The sequence below is a fragment of the Nerophis lumbriciformis genome, linkage group LG10, assembly GCF_033978685.3.
Source record: "Nerophis lumbriciformis linkage group LG10, RoL_Nlum_v2.1, whole genome shotgun sequence".
Classification (NCBI taxonomy): Eukaryota; Metazoa; Chordata; class Actinopteri; order Syngnathiformes; family Syngnathidae; genus Nerophis; species Nerophis lumbriciformis.
The window spans coordinates 41,902,270-41,927,072 of NC_084557.2; the positions used below are offsets into that span (position 1 = coordinate 41,902,270).

Here is a 24,803-nt window from a genome sequence, read left to right on the forward strand (position 1 = left end):
TTTATTTTATGAATTTATTATGGGTCTACTGAAAATGTGCGCAAATGTGCTGGGTCAAAAGTATACATACAGCAATGTTAATATTTGCTTACATGTCCCTTGGCAAGTTTCACTGCAATAAGGCACTTTTGGTAGCCATCCACAAGCTTCTGCTTGAATTTTTTACCACTCCTCTTGACAAAATTGGTGCAGTTCAGCTAAATGTGTTGGTTTTCTGACATGGACTTGTTTCTTCAGCATTGTCCACATGTTCTCAGTGGAGTTTAAGTCCGGACTTTGGGAAGGCCAGTCTAAAACCTTCATTCTAGCCTGATTTAGCCATTCCTCTACCACTTTTGACGTGTGTTTGGGTTCATTGTCCTGTTGGAACACCCAACTGCGCCCAAGACCCAACCTCCGGGCTGATGATTTTAGGTTGTCCAGAAGAATTTGGAGGTAATCCTCCTTTGTTATTGTCCCATTTACTCTCTGTAAAGCACCAGTTCCATTGGCAGCAAAACAGGCCCAGAGCATAATACTACCACCACCATGCTTGACGGTAGGGATGGTGTTCCTGGGTATTGTGGCCAAACAGCTCAATTTTTGTTTCATCTGACATCACATGGACAAAGATAAGACCTTCTGGAGGAAAGTTCTGTTCTTTTCAGATGAAACAAAAATGTAAGCAAATATTAACATTGCTGTATGTATACTTTTGACCCAGCAGATTTTCTCACATTTTCAGTAGACCCATAATAAATTCACAAAAGAATCAAACTTCATGAATGTTTTTTGTGACCAACAAGTATGTGCTCCAATCACTCTATCACAAAAAAATAAGAGTTGTAGAAATGATTGGAAACTCAAGACAGCCATGACATTATGTTCTTTACAAGTGTATGTCAACTTTTGATCGCGACTGTATATATTACATAGCCCTTTTCTCTAGCGCCTCAAAGTGCTTTACATAGTGAAACCCTTTATCTAAACCAGTGTGGGTGAAACTGGGAGCAGGTGGGTAAAGTGTCTTGCCCAAGGACACATCAGCAGTGACTAGGACTAGGGATTGAACCTGAAACCCTCAAGTTGCCGCTCTACCAAGCGAGTTCTTTTCGGTAATCCCTATTGGGAACATGCTGCTTTGGTGTGTCTGTAGCTTTAATACTGAGTTGCGTTTGTCTCCAATGACTTTGTGTCTCCAAACAGTGTTATTGTGCACTGACATGTTCAAACTCATAAACTTTTTTTTTTTTTAAATAATAATTAACTTAGAATTTCATGGCTGCAACACGTGCCAAAGTAATTGGGAAAGGGCATGTTCACCACTGTGTTACATGGCCTTTCCTTTTAACAACACTCAGTAAACGTTTGGGAACTGAGGAGACACATTTTTTAAGCTTCTCAGGCGGTATTCTTTCCCATTCTTGCTTGATGTACAGCTTAAGTTGTTCAACAGTCCGGGGGTCTCCGTTGTGGTATTTTAGGCTTCATAATGCCTTATATAAGTGTTATAATGAAGGCAACACATGATGAATTGTCTATATTAGCTATATTAGCCTGCTATCAGAGGCTGACGCAAGTCTTTGTTAACAGAAATTTAATTTAATTTTTATTCTACACATTTTTGAAATGTTGGAAATCATTAGTAAAATGGAGGCTTCTCACAGGATGAGATAACTTCTGGAAATTACTGGCTCAGAATGGCTGAAGGTATAGATGTGTGTGTCCAAGTTTAAGGAAATACAGCTGTCTTCTTCTAATGGATTTATTATAATCTTTGCAAGCTGGGTAGCGTTTGCTGTGGTCTGGAACAACATGACGCACTAACAACTATCAGAAATGCAGCCAATATTACATACAGATAATTTGTCATGAGACATGCAAATATAAATTAAATACACAGAGGACATGCGGAAATTAAATGAGCTCAAATATACCGACAAACGAGGTATAATGATGCAATAGGTGCATACAGCTAGCCTAAATAGCATGTTGCCATTGATTAGCTTGCAGTCATGGATTGACCAAATATGCCTGATTAACACTCCAGATAATCAATAAAACCCCAAAAGCTCACCTTTGTGGATTCCCGCACAGCGTAAAACATTTGGTGGACAAAATGAGACAAAGAAGGAATGGCATAAAACGCGTCTTTCTGTGGCAGCATCGGAGAAAGTTGTACATGTAAACAAACTACGATGAGTTCAAGGATCGATGAATTAGTAGGACAACATGGTGCTTGCCAAATACTCTCATCGGTGAAGCATGTGTAACATAAACAGTGGGATTTGTAACGATTAGGGAAGTTTGTGTTATGTTTGTTCTCCTACAGAAAATATATTAAAATGAAAAAATATATTTTTTCTTCATCTTTTTCCATTTTCACACATCTCTGAAAGAGGTCCAGGGAGCCACGGGTTGCTGACCCCGATCTAGCAGGACCGATAATCAATACCTCTGTTTTCTTGGCTTTAGGATGCAAATCATACGGGATAACACGCGGAGTTAGTGAGTAGAAGAGTTAAGGAATTTAACCTAGTATTGCGAAGACAACATAGTCCAGAACTCAAGGGCCTTGTTTCCCTGCCGATCTGTTTACGCTAGAGCTCCCGCAGCTGTCGGGCCAGTTGGCTCGGGCCTCTCGGCGTGTTTAATCGGCGCATTCACAGGCATGAGTGTTTAGCGAGCCTGGGAAAGCCAGTGTCAGGTAGTGGCAGCCACTCCACAGCATGGCGGATTAAAGAGCCGTTTAGACTAATGGATTGGAGGCCCCATTCTCAGATAGCAGTCAGTACGCATCTTTAGGGTGTACGGGGGCTCGAGTTGCTGACATTCTATCTTAATTAGGGGTTGGGGTCAAATGTCATGGATTATATATAGACAATATAGACAAAAGACACATCCTTATCAATGAAGTGGAATTGGATAGGATGGATTTATGGTCGCTCAATGATTGTGTGGTCGTTTGTTTTTAGAAGTCTAAAGGACTGATTAGATTGTATTGTGTGCTGCTGACCCCGAGAGGGACAAGCGGTAGGAATTGGATGGATGGATTTTCTTGGATGATTGTGATGATGGTGGTTGTCTGAACTATGCACTTCCATTTAACCAGGGTGTGGACCAGTTCAGTTAGCAAGACTTTGTGGTAGGGATGTCCCGATCCGATATTTGGATTGGATCGGCTGCCGATATTTGCCAAAAATTGCGTATCGGCAAGGCATGGGAAAATGCCGATCCAGATCCAGTTTAAAAAAAAAACTCCGGTCCGTGTTTTCCAACGCACCGATTTAAATAATACATTCCACTTTTCTGCTGCTCCGTAATTTCCGTTCCGCATTTTCCAGCACACCTTCAACACATCCACAATTCTCACGCAGTTGCTTTTAGCTGCTGGCATTACACGACAGGCTCTTCTCACTCTTTCCTGTGTCTCCCTCTCACAGACAGCAAGCGCACCTTCTTACATACGTCACATACTGTCACGTCATACGTCGCATACGTATACGTCCTCCCCGAGCAGAGAGGTAGCAGCATGGCTAACGTTAGCTGTGATGCTAGCGCAGCCGTGCGAGCAACGCTCCCTCTAAGGTGCTCGCCTGTGCAATTGCACACTGTTTAAGCGTCCTCTGCGCACGGCAAATCTATGCCACGCACAAAATCAAATGAAAAAATCAGCTCATAACAATTTTCGACACACGGACACGACAGAGAAAACAGTTTTCGTCATCATTGTTCAAATATTGTAATGTCTGTCGAGACGCTTATCTCCGTTCGGTGCCACACGTCCACACCATCAAAATGCCGAGGCAAAAATTTCCACATCAACACAATATGAAAAAATTAGTGATTTTTTTGGTTGTGATTTCCTTCTCTGCATGAAAGTTTAAAAGTAGCATATATTAATGGAGTATGAAGAAGAATGTTTTAATGTAGGCATGCAAGCCTTGAAAGAACATTTTGAAAATCAAGACTACATTTCCTGCAAATGGGTGCATTTCTACCCTATATTTTAACTTTAGATTTATTCTCATATCAAACTCTTTTGGCTGTCTTTTTGACACTTACATCCGGCGCCCCCCTTCACACCCTGGATTATAAATAATGTAAATAATTCAATGTGATTATCTTGTGTGATGACTGTATTATGATGATAGTATATATCTGATAGTATATATCTGTATCATGAATCAATTTAAGTGGACCCCGACTTAAACAAGTTGAAAACCTTTTTCGGGTGTTACCATTTAGTGGTCAATTGTACGGAATATGTACTTCACTGTGCAACCTACTAATAAAAGTCTCAATCAATCAATCAAAACACATAGAATCATCATACTGCTGTGATTATATGCATCAAGTGTTCATTCAAGGCTAAGGCAAAATATCGAGATATATATTGTGTATCGCAATATGGCCTTAAAATATCGCAATATTAAAAGCCCTAGTTCAATGATGCCATTTCTGTTTGTCATGTATAATTTTGTCTATTTTGTGTTTATCCTTGAATAAACAGGTCAGTTTCTTGTTACCAACCATTGTGTATTATTCAAACTCCCCTAATTCAGCTGGCTAGTTGTTATCAAGAGTACTAAAACCCTTTTCAACATGATTCTGACAACTAAGTAGGCTAAATAACTTTAAACTTTAATACATGCTCGGATAGGCCAGTATCGGTCAGTATCGGTATCGGTCGGTATCGGATCGGAAATGCAAAAACAATATCGGTATCGGATCGGAAGTGCAAAAACCTGGATCGGGACATCCCTACTTTGTGGACAATTGTGTGGTAACACTTGAAGGAAGGCCTTTTTGTGATCCCGTGCACAAAGAAAGGTATGAAAAGGCATGTTTGGATGAGTTTGGTATAGAACAGGCCTCGGCAATTATTTTGACTCGGGGCGGGCTAAATTTAGAGAAAAAAAATGCGTCTGGGGGCCGGTATATGTATTTTTAGGAACACTAATACAAAACCTCACAATAATGTCTGATTGAATGCTAAAAAAGTTATGACAGACCGCCTTAAAAAACGTAATGGAATGTACATTTTTTTTACTGAATGAGACACCCAGAATGTACCGTATTTTTCGGACTATAAGTCACAGTTTTTTTCATAGTTTGGCCGGGCTCCAGTGCGACTTATATATGTTTTTTCCTTCTTTATCATGCATTTTCGGCAGGTGCGACTTATACTCCGAAAAATATGGTACATGAAAATAAAGAATGTGGGATTTACAATATTACCTATGAACGATAAAACACTGAATATTGACAACATATGAACGTCACACCCCCTCTCCATCAACACATTTTACAATCAAGCGAAACGCAACAAAAATGCAACAAACACAGCGAAAGATGAACGCGAAGGGTAAAAAAAAAAACCCACCTACAATCTGATATCATCATCGGCGGTCACTCGAACGAGTATGACGATCCTCCTGGTAGGGGTGTATCCCTTTATGGAGGATGCCTGTGCGTGACTTAGTTTAACGTGGGGAGACTGGTGCACAGACAGTCACCACACGATCCTTGACGGAATCGGGTCAGGGTCCAGTGGCATGGAGTCCAAGACGACTGGGGACCCTTTTCTGCTGCAGCCTTCTTCTTAGTAGATCAGGCCCTTAGTAATGCATCCATCCATCCATTTTCTACTGCTTGTCCCTTTCGGGGTCGCGGGGGGTGTTGGAGCCTATCTCAGCTGCATTGGGGCGGAAGGCCGGGTACACCCTGGACAAGTCGCCACCTCATCACAGGGCCAACACAGATAGACAGACAATATTCACACTCACATTCACACACTAGGGACCATTTAGTGTTGCCAATCAACCTATCCCCAGGTGCATGTTTTTGGAAGTGGGAGGAAGCCGGAGTACCCGGAGGGAACCCACAAACTCCACACAGAAAGATCCCAAGCCCGGGATTGAACCCAGGACTACTCAGGACCTTCGTATTGTGAGGCTGCACTAACCCCTGTAATATTTCCCTTTATTCTTCTTAAATTGTGACCTTTTTTCACCCCATATTTCATTGATTCATCATCATTATTTCCACACAAGGCTTTGGCCCCTTCTACACTAAACCAGCTAAGGTTATCCAGAGTAAATCCCACCTAACCTTATCCTTGTCCACAAATGCACAATGGTCGTTTAAGACCACCTCACCCCACCGTCAGCCGGCGCAACGCGACCTAGTACGCATGCGCTGAAAATGCGTACCGTATTTTTTGGAGTATAAGTCGCTCCGGAGTATAAGTCGCACTGGCTGAAAATGCATTATAAAGAAGGAAAAAAACTTATATAAGTCGCACTGGAGTATAAGTCGCATTTTTGGGGGAAATTTATTTGATAAAAGACAACACCAAGAATAGACATTTGAATGGCAATTTAAAATAAATAAAGAATAGTGAACAACAGGCTGAATAAGTGTACGTTATATGAGGCATAAATAACCAACTGAGAACGTGCCTGGTATGTTAACGTAACATATTATGGTAAGAGTCATTCAAATAACTATAACATATAGAACATGCTATACGTTTACCAAACAATCTGTCACTCCTAATCGCTAAATCCCATGAAATCTTATACGTCTAGTCTCTTACGTGAATGAGCTAAATAATAATATTTGATATTTTACGCTAATGTGTTAATATTTTCACACATAAGTCGCTCCTGAGTATAAGTCGCACCCTCAGCCAAACTATGAAAAAAACTGCGACTTATAGTCCGAAAAATACGGTAATTCATAGTCACCTCCAGTGTTGCTTTGTGTGCAATTTTTTAAATTGAACTTATCTGGCCCTGCGATGAGGTGGCGACTTGTCCAGGGTGTACGCCGCCTTCCGCCCGATTGTAGCTGAGATAGGCTCCAGCGCCCCCCGCGACCCCAAAAGGGAAAAGGGGTAGAAAATGGATGGTATTGCTATCTGAATTATATTATACATTTCCATAGTTTAGTTAGCTGAGGTATATAATGTACAGTGTATTTTGTCAACAACTGTATGTGTGTAACGTATTTCTTGTGCTGAGCGATCATAAAACGGCTGCAAAAGACGCACTGGCTGAGGCTCCAGTAATCCCGCCTCCTGCACCCCCGCCGTAGAATTGTTATATCAACTAAAGCCCACACTTAAACTTTCCACGTGCAAGATTGAATCTATTTAAAAAAGTTATTTCATAAGAAGCCAAAAAGTACAAAAACAATAATGTTCGTGTTGGAGGAGTTGTGAATGACTGCAGGGCCACAACATTAGGTACACCTGCAGAATGCAGGTGTATCTAATTCACAACTCCTCCAACACGAACATTATTGTTTTTGCACTTTTTGGCTTCTTATTAAATAACTTTTGTAACCTATTTTTATGGGCTTTCCTATTTGTGATGTTAAGTTCCTGTTATGCGCTGTTATACAGTATATGCCTTGAGCTCTTATTTTGAAGGCGCCAAGAGCGGAAGTGATGACATGTTGTAGTGGAGCGGAGGTTTTTGAAAGAAGGTAAATAAAGTGGTCCTCGTGTAAACTGGAGCCTCCGTGTTTGTTATTTTGTAGTTTCATACAGTATAGGCGACATTTATAAACCCTTGGTTACACTTTTTTAAATAGATTCAATCTTGCACGTGGAAAGTTTAAGTGAGGGCTTTAGTTGATATAACACACCCGTCAGGGGGTTCATTAATCCAGCACAACAGCGGCGAATGGACTTTATTTATAAGTAAAGGTAAGACCATAGTAACGTTTTTTTTATTAAATGTGCTTTTTTGTGTGCTACAGTTTGTATGTGTAAAGTTAAAGTTAAGTTAAAGTACCAATGATTGTCACACACACACTAGGTGTAATGAAATTTTTCCTCTGCATTTTGACCCATCCCTTGATCACCCCCTGGGAGGTGAGGGGAGCAGTGGGCAGCAGCAGTGGGCGGCGCCGCGCCCGGGAATAATTTTTGGTGATTTAACCCCCAATTCCAACCCTTGATGCTGAGTGCCAAGCAGGGAAAAATGCTGGTATGAGCTTTTAAACATAACCCGTTAACTGCTGCCAATCAAATGGTGAATAAGATACTCTTTAGGGTTCATATGTTTGTAAATCTGACTGTGATGAAGTCAGTGCCTCACCAGCCATGAACCTCACCACACGTCACTGGTAGAATCACAGCTGACCTGGACATTGGAAAGTTCTCTTGCCGTCTGAGAAGTGTTGTATCCCAAATAGCTGCAATGGCTTTCTCTTAAGGTATTCATTCGTGATTTCCTCAAGCGTCTGTACATGTCGAGAAAGGGGAAACACGGGCATGTCTGGGTGACTCGCCTCCATATTTCCAGTGGTTAGCTCCGAGTTACGACACCGCTTTATTATGAAGCTGGCTGTGGCGCGTTCTTTCTGACGTCACTTCCTGTGTGGGGCGCGGTCTTTCTGGCGTCACTTCCTCTCCGAACTCAGTTTGTAAATAATCAATGAGTTCATAGAAAGCTAAGAGCCGGAGATTGAAGAAATACCCGGCGCACTTACTTAAGAAATTGTCCGAGTAGGGGGGACCTTAAACGATAGTTTAGTGTGGCTGAAACAGGGCTTAGGCTAAATAATTATTCGTTTAAGGGGTTATCCGGCTAAGTGTAGACATAGCCTTTGTCCTTGGTCGATTTTGTATTCACATTTGAACTCGAGCTAACCCAACCGAGACCAGAGGTGGGTAGAGTAGCCATAAATTGTACTCAGGTAAGAGTACTGTTACTTTAGAGATTTATTACTCAAGTAAAAGTAAGGAGTAGTCACCCAAATATTTACTTGAGTAAAAGTAAAAAGTATGTTGTGAAAAAACTACTAAAGTACTGAGTAACTGATGAGTAACCTGTTCGTTTAATGATGACAGCAACAAAAACATAAAAATAGCAATGAGCAAATTCAGAGCCAGGAATATCTCTTAAGCAACTAAAACAATAATATATTTTAAATAATAATACATTAACATAAAAAAAATTAAGGCAAATTGAGCCACAATAACTTAACAGCACCATAGGCTCAGTCGGCAGAGATTACAAAGGAAAATAACAAGTTAGCCTTTACGCAAACCATAAACCGATAGGTGTGAGCTGCACCTGGGAACACACTGTGCACTTCTGATTGGTGTTTCTATGCATGCGTGTGTGTGTGTGCGACTGTGCGTGTGTGTGTGTGTGTGTGTGTGTGTGTGTGTGTGTGTCTCTGTCTGTCTGTCTATGAGGCTGCAGTGCGTTAATAAATGTCCCCACACGATGTACATTTGACAGTGATTCATAGCAGGGAAGCTAACATCAGCCTACGGTGACAGCCAAAATATCTACTAACGTTACTTACCGCGACGTGCTTCCTCAAATTTGACGTTGAGTTCATGTAAGCTTAAGCTTGTTGTTGTTTGCCGCTGAAACTTTATGTGCAGTTAATCATGTGACCGCCTGGCTCTGTTTGATTGGTGAAACGGAGTCAAACGTCACCAGTGACTGTATTTGATTGGTGAAATGCAGGCATGCGATAGATCCTACTTTGAAGGTCTGTCTGACAAACAAAGCGTGCATTAACAGACCGGTAAAAATCAGTAGCGAGTAGCGAGCTGAATGTAGATAAATGGAGCGGAGTAAAAGTAGCGTTTCTTCACTATGAATATACTCAAGTAAAAGTAAAAGTATGTTGCATTAAAACTACTCTTAGAAGTACAATTTATCCCAAACGTTACTCAAGTAGATGTAACGGAGTAAATGTAGCGCGTTACTACCCACCTCTGAACGAGACCCATCTCTCTTGGTCCGCCTGTTTGATGGATGATTGGGTTCACGGTTGATCTACCATGAATTGATTAACGTGGACCCCGACTTAAAGGGGAACATTATCACCAGACCTATGTAAGCGTCAATATATACCTTGATGTTGCAGAAAAAAGACCATATATTTTTTTAACCGATTTCCGAACTCTAAATGGGTGAATTTTGGCGAATTAAACGCCTTTCTATTATTCGTGACATCACAACGTGACGTCACATCGGGAAGCAATCCGCCATTTTCTCAAACACCGAGTCAAATCAGCTCTGTTATTTTCCGTTTTTTCGACTGTTTTCCGTACCTTGGAGACATCATGCCTCGTCGGTGTGTTGTCGGAGGGTGTAACAACACGAACAGGGACACGGATTCAAGTTGCACCAGTGGCCCAAAGATGCGAAAGTGGCAAGAAATTGGACGTTTGTTCCGCACACTTTACCGACGAAAGCTATGCTACGACAGAGATGGCAAGAATGTGTGGATATCCTGCGACACTCAAAGCAGATGCATTTCTATGGCGTCACATTAGTGCCAAAAATCCAAGTGCATAAAAACTGTTATCGCGCGCTGATTCTCCACTTCGTGCGCGCGCGAGACACCCTTTTGCGCGCGCGCGTTGCCTTTTTGCGCGCGCGCGTTGCCTTTTTGCGTGCGCGCGGTGCCTTTCTGCGCGCGCGCGACGCCTTTCTGCGCGCTCTCTGTGTACTCCTGGCATCTCTCCTCACGCTGTCATGTTTCTTTTTGGCACTTTGGGGGCAGGTATGCTTAGACTGCCCCTTCTTTCTGATTGGCTGTGAGCATTTTTCATATGACCAATAATTCTCCAGCGTAGCAACGTTGTAGCCAGCTTACCTTGGACATCTAGCCTCAATCATTACATTGATGTCAATGGTACATGTACTAATTAAATTACCATAACTTGCTCGATATTCGACCAATTTACAAACGGTTTGCCTTGTTACAAATCTTATTACATGTAGATATGACATAGGATGCTGTACCTGTTGAAATTACCTCTTTCGCTTTAAAAAAAAAAAAGATTTAATTGTGCAACATAGTTGTGTAGGGTCAGTGTTAGTCAGTTCTCTGATTATTTTAAACTGTTTCAGAATACATTATTAAAAGCTATTTTTAACATTTTAAAAACAAAATTCAAAGATTATTTCATTAATTTTATGGCTGAATCAAAAGAAATTCCATAAATTAGAAAACAAATGTTCAAGAAGAAGTGAAAATATAAAATAATGTTATGGTTGGATGTTATTGCTGGTGGACCAGTTCTGGCTGAAAGATGTGATTATGGTGTTTGTTGTCTTATTATTTATTTGGGTCACATTTTGTATTACCCTGTATTGTGTTTATGTGGTATGAAATAACCTTCATCAGCGCGCAACATTTTTTTATCCACTTCTTCCTCCGTAAATCTTGATACATATTGACGATGACCCGCCCTGCTATACTTCTGATTGGCTCTGAGCATTTTTCAGCATTTTTCGCCTGACCAATCAGAAAGAAGGGGCCGTCTAAGCATACCCGCCCCCAAAGTGCCAAAAAGAAACATGACAGCGCGAGGAGAGATGCCAGGAGTACACAGAGAGCGCGCAGAAAGGCACCGCGCGCGCGCAAAAAGGCACCGCGCACGCACAGAAAGGCACCGCATGCGCGCAAAAAGGCACCACGCGCGCACAAAAGGGTGTCGCGCGCGCGCACGAAGTGGAGAATCAAGCACGATAACAGTTTTTATGCGCTCGGATTTTTGGCACTAATGTGACGCCATACATTTCCAACGATAAAGTCAAAGAAATCTGCCGCCAGACCCCCATTGAATCTGCCGGAGTGTGTGAGCAATTCAGGGACAAAGGACCTCGATAGCACGGCAAGCAATGGCGGCAGTTTGTTCCCGCAGACGAGCGAGCTAAACCCCCTGGATGTATTGGCTCACACCGTCCCTTATGACACCGAAGATGATCAAGAGAAGAATATCGACCTTAGCTTCCCTGGCCTGCTGACATCAACTCCAAAACTGGACAGATCAGCTTTCAGGAAAAGAGTGCGGATGAGGGTATGTCTACAGAATATATTAATTGATGAAAATTGGGCTGTCTGCACTCTCAAAGTGCATGTTGTTGCCAAATGTATTTCATATGCTGTAAACCTAGTTCGTAGTTGTTTGTTTCCTTTAATGCCAAACAAACACATACCAATCGTTGGTTAGAAGGCGATCGCCAAATTTGTCCTCGCTTTCTCCCGTGTCGCTGGCTGTCGTGTCGTTTTCGTCGTTTTCGCTTGCATACTGTTCAAACCGATATGGCTCAATAGCTTTAGTTTCTTCTTCAATTTCGTTTTAGCTACCTGCCTCCACACTACAACCATCCGTTGCAATACATTCGTAATCTGTTGAATCGCTTAAGCCGCTGAAATCCGAGTCTGAATCCGAGCTAATGTCGCTATAGCTTGCTGTTCTTTCCGCGATTTGTTTGTTTGTGTTGGCTTCACTATGTGACGTCACAGGAAAATGGACGGGTGTTTATAACGATGGTTAAAATCAGGCACTTTGAAGCTTTTTTAGGGATATTGCGTGATGGGTAAAATTTTGAAAAAAACTTCGAAAAATAAAATAAGCCACTGGGAACTGATTTTTAATGGTTTTAACCCTTCTGAAATTGTGATAATGTTCGACTTTAAACACGTTGAAAAACTTATTGGAGTGTTACCATTTAGTGGTCAATTGTACGGAATATGTACTGTATCGTGCAATCTACTAATACAAGTCTCAATCAATCAATCAAAAAGGAACCATACTCGCAGAGCAAAAGAGTCCCTTTACCCCAAGTGTGAACGCGCCCTTAATGTCCGTAAACTTGCAGACATTCCACCTTGTCTCTGATCATTTCAGCCGAAGACTTTTCTTTTTTCATCTCTGCAGCTCAGTATGAAGCTCGACGACATAGCGTTGCTTATCAGCCATTACCTGAGTAGATGAATTAGTCTGTTGATCTGCCTTTCCCCAAGGGTGCACCAAAGTGACTGATTTATGTCATCATTACTCTTAACAGCCTCTCATCTCATCAAGGACTTGAAGACGCCGTGCTTATTTGCGCTGTAAATCAGCGTCAAGTAAATCGTAAAGGTACCTAGATCATTATAATAACAGTCATTCGTGAAGGGATTTTGTGTTTGGAAACTTCTCGCAAAGTCTGCAGGCTCGGCTGCACATGAGCTGGTGAAAATTATCTTGTCAGAATCAGCCAAAAGTATCATTTATGTGTGCTGAACTTTAATTTGATGGCAAAGGCTCAATTGTTTCCCCGGGCCAACTTTTTCGGGGGCCCTGAAGGCGTCCTGCCAGCCATGCTTCAGGCTTGTGTGTTTGTGTTTTTTTGTGTATTTGTGTGCGGGCTTTGACCCCGTGGCCAGCGTTGACCCACATCCTGTTGTAAACGTCTCCGACATCATACAGCTGTGTGTGAACGCACATGTGCATGCATGCGCTCATCCACAGGCGCCAGAACGCGACTGGTGGGGATTCTGCACATCATCAAGGAGATGGGCTTTACAAGCTTGCCAAATGCAGACGAGACCAGGATGAACTCATTAATTTGCAGATGCCTTCATCTTACAAACCCCGTTTCCATATGGGGAAATGGTGTTAGATGTAAATATAAACGGAATACAATGATTTGAAAATCATTTTCAACCCATATTCAGTTGAATATGCTACAAAGACAACATATTTGATGTTCAAACTGATAAACTTTTTTTTTTTGTGCAAACAATCATTAACTTTAGAATTTGATGCCAGCAACACGTGACAAAGAAGTTGGGAAAGGTGGCAATAAATACTGATAAAGTTGAGGAATGCTCATCAAACACTTATTTGGAACGTCCCACAGGTGAACAGGCAAATTGGGAACAGGTGGGTGCCATGATTGGGTACAAAAGTAAATTCCATGAAATGATCAGTCATTCACAAACAAGGATGGGGCGAGGGTCACCACTTTGTCAACAAATGCGTGAGCAAATTGTTGAGCAGTTTAAGAAAAACCTTTCTCAACCAGCTATTGCAAGGAATTTAGGGATTTCACCATCTACGGTCCGTAATATCATCAAAGGGTTCAGAGAATCTGGAGAAATCACTGCACGTAAGCAGCTAAGCCCGTGATCTTTGATCCCTCAGGCTGTACTGCATCAACAAGCGACATCAGTGTGTAAAGGATATCACCACATGGGCTCAGGAACACTTCAGAAAACCACTGTCAGTAACTACAGTTGGTCGCTACATCTGTAAGTGCAAGTTAAAACTCTCCTATGCAAGGCGAAAACCGTTTATCAACAACACCCAGAAACGCCGTAGGCTTCGCTGGGCCTGAGCTCATCTAAGATGGACTGATACAAAGTGGAAAAGTGTTCTGTGGTCTGACGAGTCCACATTTCAAATTGTTTTTGGAAACTGTGGACGTCGTGTCCTCCGGACCAAAGAGGAAAAGAACCATCCGGATTGTTATAGGTGCAAAGTTGAAAAGTCATCATCTATGATGGTATGGGGGTGTATTAGTGCCTAAGACATGGGTAACTTACACATTAGTCTCTGTTGTGGTATTTTAGGCGTCATAATGCGTCACACATTTTCAATGGGAGACATGTCTGGACTAAAGGCAGGCCAGTCTTGTACCCGCACTCTTTTACTACGAACACGTGCATAATGTGGCTTGGCATTGTCTTGCTGAAATAAGCAGGGACGTCCATGAAAAATATGTTGCTTGGATGGCAACATATGTTGCTCCAAAACCTGTATGTACCTTTCAGCATTAATGGCGCCTTCACAGATGTGTAAGTTACCCATGCCTTGGGCACTAATACCATACTTGCCAACCCTCCCGATTTTCCCGGGAGACTCCCGAATTTCAGTGCCCCTCCCGAAAATCTCCCGGGGCAACCATTCTCCCGATTTCCACCCGGCCAACAATATTGGGGGCGTGCCTTAAAGGCACTGCCTTTAGCGTCCGCTTTTCCTCCATACTAACAGCGTGCCTTCCCAATCACATAATATTTACGGCTTTTCACACACACAAGTGAATGCCTAACATACTTGGTCAACAGCCATACAGGTCACACTGAGGGTGGCCGTATAAACAACGTTAACACTGTTACAAATATGCGCCACACTGTGAACCCACACCAAACAAGAATGACAAACACATTTCGGGAGAACATCTGCACCGTAACACAACATAAACACAACAGAACAAATACCCAGAATCCCTTGCAGCACTAACTCTTCCGGGACGCTACAATATCCCCCCCCCACCACCACCTCAACCCCGCCCACCTCAACCCCGGAACCTCCCCCATCTCCCGAATTACGAGGTCTTAAGGTTGGCAAGCGTGACTAATGCACCCCCATACCATCACAGATGCTGGCTTTTCAACTTTGCGCCTATAACAATCCGGATGGTTCTTTTCCTTTTTGATCCGGAGGACACGACATCCACAGTTTCCAAAAACAATTTGAAATGTGGACTCGTCAGACCACAGAACACTTTTCCACTTTGCATCAGTCCATCTTAGATGAGCTCAGGCCCAGAGAAGCCGGCGGAGTTTCTGGGTGTTGTTGATAAATGGCTTTGGCTTTGTTTAGTAGAGTTTTAACTTGCACTTACAGATATAGCGACCAACGGTAGTTACTGACAGTGGTTTTCTGAAGTGTTCCTGAGCCCATGTGGTGATATCCTTTACACACTAATGTCGCTTTTTAATGCAGTACCGCCTGAGGGATCGAAGGTCACTGGTATTCAATGTTGTTTTTCGGCCTTGCCGTTCACATGCAGGGATTTCTCCAGATTCTCTGAGCCTTTTGATGATATTACGGACCGTAGATGGTGAAATCCCTAAATTCCTTGCAATAGCTGGTTGAGAAATGTTGTTCTTAAACTGTTTGCTCATGCATTTGTTGACAAAGTGGTGACCATCACCCCATCCTTGTTTGTGAATGACTGAGCATTTCATGGAAGCTGCATTTATTCCCAATCATGGCACCCACCTGTTCCCAATTAGCCTGTACACCTGTGGGATATTCCAAATAAGTCTTTGATGAGCGTTCCTCAACTTTCTCAGTCTTTTTTGCCACGTGTGCCAGCTTTTTTGAAACATGTTGCAGGCATCACATTTTAAGTTAATGATTATTTGCAAAAAATAACAAAATTTACCAGTTTCGAACGTTAAATATCTTGTCTTTGCAGTCTATTCAATTGAATATAAGTTGAAAAGGATTTGCAAATCATTGTATTCTGTTTTTATTTACCATTTACACAACGTGACAACTTCACTCGCTCTTGTTTGGTGTGGACGAGCAGGCGGGAAAAATCATTATTTTTAACTTGGACGCTTCTTTGTTAGAGGCATGTGTTCCTTTTTTTTTTGTCTCAATACCCTTGGAGGTCTCCGTGCCAAAAATCCCATCTTTAGCTCAGGATGGATTAGTTCGCATTATTGGATCAGCACTAAACAAATACCTGCTAATTTAGTCATTATGCAAGATTATATGCTGTATGATTTGGTTAATATTATACCAATTTACAATAAATTGTTATTTCAACACACAACTGTACCACGATGTTTGCTGTTCCTGTAGGAAATTATTGGATTAAAAAAACAAAACATGGCTTTTCCAACACCCTGAAACTTTTTTGTAATATTTCTCTCAGCAAGTATCATTAAAATAAGATCTTAAAATACATTTAAAAAAGTAATCTCGGGCAAAAGCCAAATTATTGACAGGTATGTTCAGTTTCTTGTATTCAGAAATGTTTTAGGTCGGGGGTCGGCAACCCGCGGCTCTTTAGTGCAGCTAATGGCTCCTTGGAGCTTTTTCAAAACTGTGTGAAAATGGAAAAAGTAAATATATTTTTTGTTTTAGTATGTTTTCTTTAGGAGGACAAACATGACACAAACCTTTCTAATTGTTAGAAATCCCACCGTTTATATCAAACACGCTTTACTGATGAGTATTAGCTGAGCGCCGTTTTGTCATACTACAGTACTCTCAGCGATCCTTGAACTCATCATAGTTTGTTTACATGTACAACTTTTGCCACAGAAAGACGCGTTTTATGCCACTCCTTCGTTGTCTCATTTTGTCCACCAAACGTTTTATACTGTGCGTGAATTCACAAAGGTGAGCTTTGTTGATGTTATGGACTTGTTGGAGTGCTAATCAGGCATATTTAGTCACTGCATGACTGCGAGCTAATCGATGCTAACATGCTATTTAGGCGAGCTGTATGTACATATTGCATCATTATGTCTCGTTTGTAGGTATATTTGAGTTCATTTAATTTCCTTTACTTATGTCCTCTGTGTATTTCATTTATATTTGCATGTCTCATGACACATTATCGGTATGTAATATTGGCTGCATTTCTGATAGTTGTTTGTGGGCCATGTTGTTCCAGACCACAGCAAACGTTACCCAGCTTGCAAAGATTGTAATAAATCCATTAGAAGAAGTTTCCTTTAACTTGGACACACACATCTATACCTTTGGCCATTCTAAGACAGTCATTTCCAGAAGTTATCTCACCCTCTGAGAACACTTTTATAAGACTTTTAAAGTCATTTTGATAGTAGGCTAATGTAGCTAATATAGACACTTACATCATGTGTTGTCTTCATTATAACACTTATTTAAGACTTTTAAAGTAATTATGATAGTAGGCTAATGTAGCTAATATAGACACTTACATCAAGTGTGGTCTTCATTATAACACTTATATAAGACTTTTAAAGTCATTTTGATAGTAGGCTAATATAGACACATCATGTGTTGCCTTCATTATAACACTTATGTAAGGCTTTTAAAGTCTTTTTGATAGTAGGCTAAGATAGCTAATATAGACACATGTGTTGTCTTCATTATAACACTTATATAAGACTTTTAAAGTAATTTTGATAGTAGGCTAATATAGACACGTGTGTTGTCTTCATTATAGCACTTATATAAGACTTTTCATTATAACACTTATATAAGACTTTTAAAGTCATTTTGTTAGTAGGCTATTATAGCTAATATAGACACGTACATCATTTGTTGTCCTCATCATAACACTTATATAAGACTTTTAAAGTCATTTTGATAGTAGGCTAATATCGCTAATATAGACACATCATGTGTGGTCTTCATTATAACACTTATATATGGCTTTTAAAGTCATTTTGATAGTAGGCTAATATAGCTAATATAGACACTTACATCACGTGTTGCCTTCATTATAACACTTATATAAGACTTTTAAAGTCATTTTGATAGCAGGCTAATATAGACACGTGTTGTCTTCATTATAACACTTATATAAAACTTTTAAAGTCATTTTGATAGTAGGCTATTATAGCTAATATAGACACTTACGTCATGTGTTGCCTTCATTATAACACTTATATAAGGCTTTTAATGTCATTTTGATAGCAGGCTAATATAGACACGTGTTGTCTTCATTATAACACTTATATAAAACTTTTAAAGTCATTTTGATAGTAGGCTATTATAGCTAATATAGACACTTACGTCATGTGTTGCCTTCATTATAACACTTATATAAGGCTTTTAATGTCATTTTGATAGTAGGCTAATATAGCTAATATAGACACATGTGTTGTCTTCATTATAACACTTATATAAGACTTTTAAAGTAATTGTGATAGTAGGCTAATATAGACACGTGTTGTTTTCATTATAACACTTATATAAGACTTTTAAAGTCATTTTGATAGTAGGCTAATACAGACACTTACATCATGTGTTGTCTTCATCATAACACTTATATTTAAAGTCATTTTGATAGTAGGCTAATATAGACACTTACATCATGTGTTGTCTTCATCATAACACTTATATAAGACTTTTAAAGTCATTTTGATAGCAGGCTAATATAGACACATGTGTTGTCTTCATTATAACACTCATATAAAACTTTTAAAGTCATTTTGATAGTAGGCTATTATAGCTAATATAGACACTTACGTCATGTGTTGCCTTCATTATAACACTTATATAAGGCTTTTAAAGGCATTTTGATAGTAGGCTTTTATAGCTAATACAGACACCTACATCATGTGTTGTCTTCATTATAACACTTATATAAGACTTTTAAAGCCATTTTGATAGTAGGCTAATATAGACACTTACATCATGTGTTGTCTTCATCATAACACTTATATGAGACTTTTAAAGTCATTTTGATAGTTGGCTAATATAGCTAATATAGACACGTGTTGTCTTTATTATAACACTTATATAAGACTTTTAAAGTCATTTTGATAGTAGGCTAATATCGCTAATATAGACACATGTGTTGTCTTCATTATAACACTTATATAAGACTTTTAAAGTCATTTTGATAGTAGGCTAATATAGACACATGTGTTGTCATCATTATAACACTTATATAAGACTTTTAAAGTCATTTTGATAGTAGGCTAATATAACTAATATAGACACCTACATCATCTGTGGTCTTCATTATAACACTTATATAAGACTTTTAAAGTCATTTTGAGAGTAGGCTAATATAGCTAATATAGACACTTACATCATGTGTTGTCTTCATTATAACACTTATATATGACTTTTAAAGTCGTTTTGATAGTAATGTAAACAATACCGGTACTCTGTATACATCCCTACACACTACAACTCTCCAACACAATAGAACACTGTAAACTTCATTAGTACCAAAGTTAGCTTCATTTTTTGTAAAAAAAAAAGAAGAAGAAGTTAACCTTAGGAAAACGTAAGCTTAATGACAAATTAGCCTGGCCTGATCACAGTTGTATTTGAAACATCGTTGTCAAAATAGCAATCTTTAAACAGGCGTACAAATGACGACAGCACGTACGTATGCATTAACGTGTCCGTGGAATCCATGAGAGCGTTCATGCAAAACGCGTTACTCCATATTGCATAGCGGGTGCACCTTCCCTCTCTTAAGCCCTTTGAGAATGTAAGACGGCGACCTCTGGCCCTTTTTGAGGGGTGAGCTGGAGGTGGCTCTCACCAGCAGGGAAAGACCTGATGGAGAAACCTATGTTGGATTTCTGTGGACAAAACACTCTGGAGAAAGAGGAAAAGACACAGATTTGTACTAAATGGTGATGTGATGATGACCTTCATCGTTTATTTGTGTGTGTGTGTGTGTGTGTGTGTGTGTGTGTGTGTGTGTGTGTGTGTGTGTGTGTGTGTGTGTGTGTGTGTGTGTGTGTGGCACGACTTGTGTGTCCGCGCCACCTCAGCGTTTTAAAAGGAATGAGCGTACGTTTTGTGACACTTATCCTTCTTGGGCGGCGACTGAGCCACTAAGCAGCTGATAATCACTCGGTGTGTGTTCCATACATCCGCCCTTAAACCCCTTCTTTTCTGTCTTACTCCCCGCCAGGTTCAACATGCCGCACGACGACAACCCCAAATGTCGTGAGGCCGGCATGAAGCACCAGTATCACGTCATGGCGCCCACCCTCAACTACGACACCAATCCCTGGTCCTGGTCCAAGTGCAGCCGCAAGTACATCACTGCGTTCCTAGAGTAGGTACCTTCACATGGGGTTCTTTCACTTTGAGAGATTCTATGCCTTTATACCTTCTGTACCCCGTTAGTTTAGAAGGACACATATCATTAGGGAGGGTTTCTGATGCTGTACCCTGTTAGTTTAGAAGGACAACATATCAATGGGGAGGGTTTCTGAAGCTGTACCCCGTTAGTTTAGAATGACAACACATCAATAGGGAGGGTTTCTGATGCTGTACCCCGTTAGTTTAGAAGGACAACATATCACTAGGGAGGGTTTCTGATGCTGTACCCTGTTAGTTTAGAAGGACAGCATATGAATATGGAGGGTTTCTGATGCTGTACCCCGTTAGTTTAGAAGGACAACACATCAATAGGGAGGGTTTCTGATGCTGTACCCTGTTAGTTTAGAAGGACAGCATATCATTGGGGAGGGTTTCTGATGCTGTACCCCGTTAGTTTAGAATCACTAGGGAGGGTTTCTGATGCTGTACCCTGTTAGTTTAGAAGGACAGCATATGAATATGGAGGGTTTCTGATGCTGTACCCCGTTAGTTTAGAAGGACAACACATCAATAGGGAGGGTTTCTGATGCTGTATCCTGTTAGTTTAGAAGGACAGCATATCATTGGGGAGGGTTTCTGATGCTGTACCCTGTTAGTTTAGAAGGACAACATATCATTGGGGAGGCTTTCTGATGCTGTACCCTGTTAGTTTAGAAGGACACATATCATTAGGGAGGGTTTCTGATGCTGTACCCCGTTAGTTTAGAAGGACAATATATCACTAGGGAGGGTTTCTGATGCTGTACTCTGTTAGTTTAGAAGGACAACATATCATTGGGGAGGGTTTCTGATGCTGTACCCTGTTAGTTTAGAAGGACAACATATCAATGGGGAGGGTTTCTGATGCTGTACCCCGTTAGTTTAGAAGGACAACATATCAATGGGGAGGGTTTCTGATGCTGTACCCAGTTAGTTTAGAAGGACAACATATCAATAGGGAGGGTTTCTGATGCTGTACACCGTTAGTTTAGAAGGACAACACATCAATAGGGAGGGTTTCTGATTCTGTACCCCGTTAGTTCAGAAGGACAACATACCATTAGGGAGGGTATTTGATGCTGTACCCCGTTAGTTTAGAAGGACAACATATCATTGGGGAGGGTTTCTGATGATGTACCCCTTTAGTTTAGAAGGACAACACATCAATAGGGAGGGTTTCTGATGCTGCACCCCGTTAGTTTAGAAGGACAATATATCATTGGGGAGGGTTTCTGATGCTGTACCCTGTTAGTTTAGAAGGACAGCATATCATTGGGGAGGGTTTCTGATGCTGTACCCCATTAGTTTATAAGGACAACATACCAATAGGGAGGGTTTCTGATGCTGTACCCCATTAGTTTAGAAGGACAACATACCAATAGGGAGGGTTTCTGATGCTGTACCCCGTTAGTTTAGAAGGACAACATACCAATAGGGAGGGTTTCTGATGCTGCACCCCGTTAGTTTAGAAGGACAATATATCATTGGGGAGGGTTTCTGATGCTGTACCTTGTTAGTTTAGAAGGACAGCATATCATTGGGGAGGGTTTCTGATGCTGTACCCCGTTAGTTTAGAAGGACAACATATCAATGGGGAGGGTTTCTGATGCTGTACCCCGTTAGTTTAGAAGGACAACATACCAAAAGGAAGGTTTCTGATGCTGCACCCCGTTAGTTTAGAAGGACAACATACCAATAGGGAGGGTTTCTGATGCTGTACCCCGTTAGTTTAGAAGGACAGCATATCATTGGGGAGAGTTTCTGATGCTGTACCCCGTTAGTTTAGAAGGACAACATATCATTAGGGAGGGTTTCTGATGCTGTACCCCGTTAGTTTAGAAGGACAACAGATCAATAGGGAGGGTTTCTGATGCTGTACCCCGTTAGTTTAGAAGGACAGCATATCATTGGGGAGGGTTTCTGATGCTGTACCCCGTTAGTTTAGAAGGACAACACATCAATAGGGAGGGTTTCTGATTCTGTACCCCGTTAGTTCAGAAGGACAACATACCATTAGGGAGGGTATTTGATGCTGCACACCGTTAGTTTAGAAGGACAACAGATCAATAGGGAGGGTTTCTGATTCTGTTCCCCGTTAGTTCAGAAGGACAACATACCATTAGGGAGGGTATTTGATGCTGCACCATGTTAGTTTAGAAGGACAACATATCAATAGGGAGGGTTTCTGATGCTGTACCCTGTTAGTATAGAAGGACAACATATCATTGGGGAGGGTTTCTGATGCTGTACCCTGTTAGTTTAGAAGGACAACCCATCAATAGAGAGGGTTTCTGATGCTGTACCCTGTTAGTTTAGAAGGACAACATACCATTAGGGAGGGTATTTGATGCTGCACCATGTTAGTTTAGAAGGACAACATATCAATAGGGAGGGTTTCTGATGCTGTACCCTGTTAGTATAGAAGGACAACATATCATTGGGGAGGGTTTCTGATGCTGTACCCTGTTAGTTTAGAAGGACAACCCATCAATAGAGAGGGTTTCTGATGCTGTACCCTGTTAGTTTAGAAGGACAACATACCATTAGGGAGGGTATTTGATGCTGCACCATGTTAGTTTAGAAGGACAACATATCAATAGGGAGGGTTTCTGATGCTGTACCCTGTTAGTATAGAAGGACAACATATCATTGGGGAGGGTTTCTGATGCTGTACCCTGTTAGTTTAGAAGGACAACCCATCAATAGAGAGGGTTTCTGATGCTGTACCCTGTTAGTTTAGAAGGACAACATATCAATGGGGAGGGTTTCTGATGCTGTACCCCGTTAGTTTAGAAGGACAACACATCAATAGGGAGGGTTTCTGATGTAGGATGGCAAATGTTGCTGGGTAAATGTTTGCATTCTTCAGTTTGCACTCAGCTGGTCCTCAAGAATGATGATTGTTTTTAATGCATACTATTAAAAACCTCTCAGGATGGATATTCTATAAGAGCTGATTACCCTCTTTTTTTTCTTCCAACGAAGAAACAATTCCAGGAAATAATTGAGTTGAATAATTGAATATTTCTAATTGTTGTGTTTATCAATAATTTTGAAAACGTTTTGATTTGATTTTAACATTATTCATAGTCAAATAATTTGAATAGTTAAGTCAATAAAAAATTGTGGTATGTAATATAAAATAAATGTTATTATTTTTTATGGTACTGTAGTTTTCTTTTTAACCATCATAAAGCCAAGTGTACAGGCAATAATTTAGTGTATAATTGTATTATTGTTATTAGTATTTTTATTATTAGCAGTACTAATAATAATAATCTTGTGTAATTATTATTTTTTATTGTATATTCTAAAATATGTTGTTTTAATTACTTATGGTAGTTTAATTAAACCTCCATTAAACTATCATTAAACCTTTATTAAAGGCAATAATTGTGTTTTATAATTGTATTTGGATGATGATGAGGATGATTCTTTATAAAATTGATTGTAAAATAAATGAATAATAATTTTTGTAACTTATGGCAGTGTAATTGAAACTATTACGGCCTCAAACTGTCACTATCATTAAAGCAATAATAATAATAATAATAATAATTTTAGATTTATTATAATTATAAAACATTTTTAATTAATGTCGTATATATATATATATAAATTTTTTTTTTAAATGATAATAAACATATATAAAAAATTTTAATAATTTAAAAAATATATATATATATTTATATAAATATATATATATTATTTGTTTATTTATTTATTTATTTTTTATTTATTTATGTTTATTATAATTAAAAAATGTTTTTTAATTAATATATATATTTAAATATATATATATGACATTAATTAAAACCATGTTTTAATAATAATAATTAATAATATATATATGTATATGACATTAATTAAAACAATTGTTTTAATTATAATAATTAATGATATATATATATATATATATATATATATATATATATATATATATATATATATATATATATATATATATATATATATATATATATATATGACATTAATTAAAACACATTTTTTAAATTATGATAATTAATAATATATATATGTATAATTTTTTTTCAAATTATTTTTATTTATTTTTTTGTCACATGGTTTTCTACCACTTGTCTCTTTCACGGTCACCATTACATTCATTAATTAAATTAAAAAAATATAAATTATACAAATTAATGGTTCCTGGCTGCAGCATAAAAGCATTATTATAATTTATTGACATATTTTTTAATAATATGATAACATTTTGACACGGCATGTATTGTAAGTGTGAAAATAAGCTAAGCACAGTAATATTAATGTGTAAAACAAAACTCATGTCCTTGGCTTACTCAACAAGCGATGGTCACCCCCTGTGAAGAAGAGCTTCCTTTTTAAGATTGCAAATGTCACTCATAATTAGGTCAATCCGGACTTTCGGAATATTTGCCTCCTTTCCTTTGTCGATTGT

General features: G+C 39.6%; 1 protein-coding gene across 1 annotated transcript in view; it reads left to right on the forward strand.

The window, feature by feature from the left end:
- The window catches only part of LOC133612300 (A disintegrin and metalloproteinase with thrombospondin motifs 20), a 516,880-nt gene that overhangs the window by 156,067 nt on the left and 336,010 nt on the right, over positions 1 to 24,803 (forward strand). Inside the window, exon 9 of the mRNA XM_061969586.2 lies at positions 20,193 to 20,339. Within this exon, the coding sequence (XP_061825570.2) occupies positions 20,193 to 20,339 (147 nt within the window). The remainder of the gene's footprint in view (positions 1 to 20,192; positions 20,340 to 24,803) is intronic.